Below are 6,000 nucleotides of genomic sequence, written 5' to 3' on the forward strand. Positions count from 1 at the left end.
AAAAAATGTTACTTAACTTACAACAAAACTCTGGTTCAAGATGCTTTTATACACAGATTCCACTTATGGGGAATGTGTGCCCCGTGAGCACAAGATCAGATTCTTTTGAACAGCACTATCTGCTGGGGCCATGCCTGTGCCCTGAGCAGCCTCTTGCTCCCTGTAGCAAGAGGGCTTAAAGGGCAGAGTGGCCACAACCTACACCAAGTTCCTTAGATTATAAAAATCCCATTGAAGCAGGACTCCTATGTGCAGGGATGGACAGTGGATCATGGAATCTGTGTGGATGCAACATCTGAAAGAACCTTAGTTTCTGTCAACTGTAGACTGTTCTTTCTTCAGGTGATTATCAACACAGATTATACACTTGGTGATTAACAAGCAGTTACCCTGGCTAGAACATGGATAAGCTGAAGCCTACCAAAACTAAGATGCAACCCAGAAGCTTACACCTGTCAATCAGTGGCTCAAGCGCCACACTGGTGTTCTTCATGTCTCTGATATGGGGAGGTTACCCAAGCAGACCACAGAGGCTGCCTGAACCTAGTGGAATGAGCTACAACCTGTCAAGGTGGACTTTTCTTGGCCAAAATTTAACAGGAAGTCCCACTTGGAAGTCAGCGCTTGATAAATTTACCACTATCAAAAATACCTGAAACAAGGGAGAATAAACTAAGACAGGGGAGAGATCCTTGTAGAGGAGAAACATCACTCCTCTGTCCTGAAACTTCTAAAACTATCTGGCAAAGAAAAACTTAATTAAAATGTCCTAAAAGTGTGTGTGTGGGGGGGAGAATGCTAAATACTCTCCAAGAGCAAGGAACACTGACTATAAAGAATTCTTTCTTGCAGCCATGGGTGGTAGGAAGGAATTGATTGTGGGTTGCAGGTGTCCTGCCCTTTATGTCCTCAGCTACAGGGAGAGATAGGGATCTCAGGGGGCAGGCCTGGGCCCAAGAGACACTGCTGTTCAAAAGAATCTGAAATTTGATTGGGCAATCATTCAAAGAAAAGCTTCTGAAAATCAAATTTATAGCTGGATAAGGTATGTATTAATCTGAATATGTAGCTTTGTAAAAGCTATTCACCAATTTTTACCATGGATCGCAGAAATTCTGAGGAAACTAACTTTTAAAATTAAGTCCACTGCTCACAAAACAAATTATCCATTGTGCAGCTTTATATTTCCTTTTAGGATCCTACTTCCTATGTGATTGGAAAAAGTATCAAGTAGCAACTTCAGAAACGTTGTTGTCTGAAAGTGCCTGTCTGCAATGGATGACTGCCTAAACAAGTTTTCCTCATCTCCATTGACAGGATATATTAAGTCTGATTTGAGACAATAGGTCATATTTAAATACTAATATTGTATTGATTCTGCTGGCAGTTTACATAACTGCCTAGCCATAAGAGTTTGCAATACATCGGCCTAAAAATCTTCTAGGGTTTTGTTTTGTTTTCCTGCTTCCACCCTTCTTGTCATTTTAAGTAGCATTTTGTCAGTTCCTTCTTGTTCTTTGCCAACATGATGAAAGAGCCCCAAAACATTACAAGTATAAAATTTAGACTAAGAGCTACAGGCAGCTTCATGCCTCCATAGCATGTCAAAATGACTAGTTAATGTTTTATAATGGCTTCTTACCTGATGGGTTAGCCTTTGTGTAAGCAGTGGCAGAGAATCTGCAACAAAGTGAAACTCATCAGGTGTGATGCTCTGGCAGCAGTTGGCAGCAATAGCTAGTGCATTCCTCTGGGCATTTATGCTGAAGAACTCCAGATACAGCAGACAGTCTGCCAACCCACCCTATAATACAGAAAACTGTTAAAGAGAAGTATTCTCTGTCAGTGGCAATACAGTGACAGAAATTTCTGGGCTTTAAATTACTCTTTGGGAAGAACTTGTGCACCACTCAGTTTGTGGTCTAGGAGCCATCAAAAGAGGAAACAAACTTCAAGCAAGTATCCTTTTCCTTTCTATTAGGGAAAAATACTTACTGCCTGCAGAATAGCTTTACTATGTCTGCGTGATAACATCTCCAGGGCAGTCAGTGCCTGCTCTGCCACATCAATACACTGAATAACTTGCAGCTAGAACAAAAGAAAGTAATTACATGAGTTATCAGTTACGGATATCAGCCTCTAGAAACTGACTTGACAAGAATAAAAATTCCAATCTACATGAATATTTCCCACCCTATTAAGTTAAATTTTCTACTTTATGACAGTAGTAGGTTTAATGACTTTCTACTGCAAAGTAAGATAAAAGCTGAGTTTGAGTTAACACTCTACCTTACACATTGGATTCTTTCAGAAATTTCATTATCTTAACCAAAATAAAATAAAAATAAAATAAAAAAGTACTTCTAATGTAACTGAAGTGTTTCTTTGTAGTACAAATTGTAGGTAATACAGTACATATTTAGCGTTTGAAGATATATTTACATTTCCGCATTGAATTAGAGAAACAAAACTCAATCACAACTAGCTTCATAATACTTTATTCCCCCAAACAGACTTCGGGTTGATTTTAGGGGCTTTCCTAAAGCAAATGGGCTCTAAAACCTGTGCTATGGCAAACCTGCTTTAAAAGCTTTTGGGAACTGGAGAAAGTGTTGGATGTTGTAATGAAACAACTATTGTTAAGGAATCCACAAACAACAACCTAACACTTAAATGCATACCCTCACACATCTGCCTTGCAACCGGATTTCCTCTAGGTATTAAATTTTAACCAGGAGTACACGTTCGTTAGTCTGTTGAAGTGTTGGTCTTGGAACACACTGGGTCCTAGTCAGCAAAGTTTGACATGCAGTTTACCAAATGAAGGAAGGAAAAGCTCCGGAAAAAACTGACTGACAACCGAAATGATCAGAGCTGGAGGCCAAGACCTCCAGGAAACCCTTGCTCAGAGGTTTAGCCATTACTTGGAAATACAGAAGATACCATCTGGTTGGAAGGAGTCCAACACATTTTGCTGTACAAGAAGGGCAATCGTGAAGATCTAAAGAACTATTGTCCAATATGCCTGCTCTCATGTCTACAAACTGTTCACCAAAACAACAACAAAAAGTGACTCTCAGAGTCTGGACAGACAGCAGCTAAAAGAGCAGGCAGGTTTTCGGAGGAATTTCAGCAGAACGGACCATATCTTCACTATAAACCAGCAATTGGAGCACTCAAGAGAATACAAGTTCCCTTTATGCATTGCCCTCATCGACTAAGAAAAAGCGTTTGACAGCCTAGAGATCAGTGCCATGCTGAAACCTCTTGCAGAGCAAGGCATTGACAACTACATCAAACTACTAAAAGAAGAAAACTCTGACTGCGCTACAGATGATCTCACGTTGATTGCCGAAAACACTATCAAACTATAGAAAATGCTACGAGAACTCAACACAAAATGCAGCCAATTTGGACTGAAAATGACCCACTCAAACGAAATTTATGCAGTCTTATGCCTTGCCAAAAGGCCAAATAATAGTCAAGGGGGAATAAATAGAAGAATTTTAACTACCAGATATAACGCTGTCCTCAGGAGCCAAAATCTTACTGCGTTATAGGTGAATCCGCGTTATATCAAACTTGCTTTGATCTGCCAGAGTGTTCAGCCCTGCCCCTTCCGGAGCGCTGCTTTACCGCGTTATATGCGAATTCGTGTTATATCGGGCTGCGTTATATCGGGCTAGAGGTGTATATGCTTAGTTGAGCCAAGAAATTAACATGTGTCACAATCAGGGAGGTGAACTCTCGTGAACAAAGAAAACTGGTTGGCGCACGCATTCAATTCTATCAAGGATATCCTCCACGGAAAAACCAACAAGGCAACACGCGCCAACCTCTTCAACTCAACAGTACTGCCATCAATGTTGTATGAGAATGAAACATGGGTGCAGACAAAGATAGAGGAGCAACAACTGTGTCATGGAGAGGACGATGGAAAGAAGAATTCTGGAAATTTCAATCCGCGACCGAGTGCCCAATGAAGTGATCAGACAGCAAATTGGAGTGCAGGACATTGCTGTTGAAAGCAGGTACAGTAAAATGCGATGGACCGGGGATATAGCTAGGCTCACTGACAATTGATGGACTGCAGCAATTGCCGAGTGGTATCTACAGAAACTGAAATAACCACTCAGCCAACCTCCAAAAGTTTATCATGGGAAAAGTTTATCGTGAAAAAAAGGTATGGCCGCACATGGAGCAGGATGGCCAGGATAAGAGAAGAATGGAAGACATATTGTGATTGGCACAATCTATATGAGGACTGATAGATTGAGCAATCAAGGTCATTAATTATAACAAACAAAGGGTATTGTTTCACCTAAAATTTGCATGCTACAGAATCACAAGTGTGCAAAGTCATCATGACACAAACAAGCTGCAACCCAAAATCCACTTTAGCAAATATTTACTACTGAGAGAAAAAAAACGGGGGGAGGGGCCAAAATATTTTTAAAATTCTGCAAAATTTATTCATCAATAAATAAACGTGGCGCCAGCATGGCAGTGGGGAGCACAGGGCACTGGTTTCACTGAGGTAGGAGATCACGCCAAAGCCCCCACCTCCCCCAGTACAGGGACTCGCCAGTGAGGCTGCACCCAACCCTGACACAGGTCAAGGGCTGGGCCTGCCCCGAAACATACTGGGGCCCTGTCCCTCTGCCCCAGGCGCATAGGTGCTGGAACTAGAGGTGCAGGGGGTGCTGCATTATACATTATAGTGTTTCCATTATATACAGGGTTTACATTTTGTTTTGATGGCTCTCAGCACCCCTACTATAAAAATTGTTCCAGCACCCCAGGCCAGGCACACCAGGTGGGGGTGGGTAGGCTCAGCCCAGCAGGATCCAAGTGTGGAGCGGTTTAGTGTGGGGGGTATCCAAGTGTGGTGTGAGAAGTTTCTGTGTGGGGCAATCTGGGTGCGGGTGGCTCAGTGGGAGATCTGGATGCACAAGGGCTCATTGTGGGATTCCAGATGCAGGGGCAATTGGACTCTACAGGGGATCCAGGTGAAGGTGGTTGGGGCTCACGGGCAGGGGGGACAGGGCTCGGTGGGGTGGGGGTGTCCGGATGCGCAGGGCTCAGCGGGAGGGGGGTTCTGGGTGCTGGGGAGATGGGAGACCGGTGGGAGGGAGGGGGTGTCCAGGTGGCACTGGTTGGAGCTCAGTGGGGCAGGAGTCGGGCTTGTCAGGGTAAGGGTTTGATGGGCCTGCTTAACAGGGAAGCCCCAGCTGCAGCTGAGGGGATGCCACATGTCCCCCCTCCCCCCAAATACCCTCCCCAACTCATCCCCTACCCCCCTCCCCTCACTCCCACATTCCACTGCCTCCTCCCCCTCTTATCCAGCCCCACCACGGGCACTCACTGTTGCACAGAAAAAAGTAAGGGGAGCACAACTGGCACGAGGATCCAGGAGGCAGCATTCAGCTGCAGTCAGTGGAGCTGAGATGCAGCCTCCTTCAGCTGGGCAATTCTGCGCTTGCAGAAATGAGAGGGGGGCAGTGGCAAGTAACCCCATGTGCCCTCCATGCCTTGCCTCTGTTTGGGGAGATATCCCCCCCAAAATTGCACCCATAGTCCCATTCTCCCTCTCCCCACTTCCCTCCCCCCACAGCTTCCCTTTGCAGGGAAGCACAGGCATTCTGCAGGAGGGGAATGGGGGGGGGAGGTTCGTTCTGCAGGCAAGCAGTCCTGCAGAATTTCCCCAGAAGTAATTTACTGTAGGCTTCTCAAGTACAACTTAACTTCCCTCTCTGCATGCCTTTTGCTAGGAGCACAGCAGGTGACCAATTACCAGCAAGTTGAGTGATGTGGAGAAAGTGGATAAGGAAAAGTTATTTACTTACTCCCATAATACAAGAACTAGGGGTCAAATGAAATTAATAGGCAGCAGGTTTAAAACAAATAAAATAGGGTTACCATATTTCAGCAAGCAAAAAAGAGGACGGGAGGAGCCCCGCCCTAACCCCGTCCCTGCCACTCCCACTTCCCGCCCCCCCC

General features: G+C 44.6%; 1 protein-coding gene across 5 annotated transcripts in view; it reads right to left on the reverse strand.

Moving 5' to 3' along the window:
* Positions 1–6,000, reverse strand: part of TRIP12 (thyroid hormone receptor interactor 12) — a 170,013-nt gene that overhangs the window by 65,164 nt on the left and 98,849 nt on the right. For all 5 annotated transcript variants that reach the window (XM_034780786.1, XM_034780789.1, XM_034780788.1 and 2 more), the window contains 2 exons: positions 1,996–2,088; positions 1,643–1,804 (listed from right to left, as the gene is read on the reverse strand). In XM_034780786.1, the coding sequence (XP_034636677.1) occupies positions 1,643–1,804; positions 1,996–2,088 (255 nt within the window). The remainder of the gene's footprint in view (positions 1–1,642; positions 1,805–1,995; positions 2,089–6,000) is intronic.

Source organism: Trachemys scripta, chromosome 9 (assembly GCF_013100865.1).
Source record: "Trachemys scripta elegans isolate TJP31775 chromosome 9, CAS_Tse_1.0, whole genome shotgun sequence".
Lineage (NCBI taxonomy): Eukaryota > Metazoa > Chordata > Testudines > Emydidae > Trachemys > Trachemys scripta.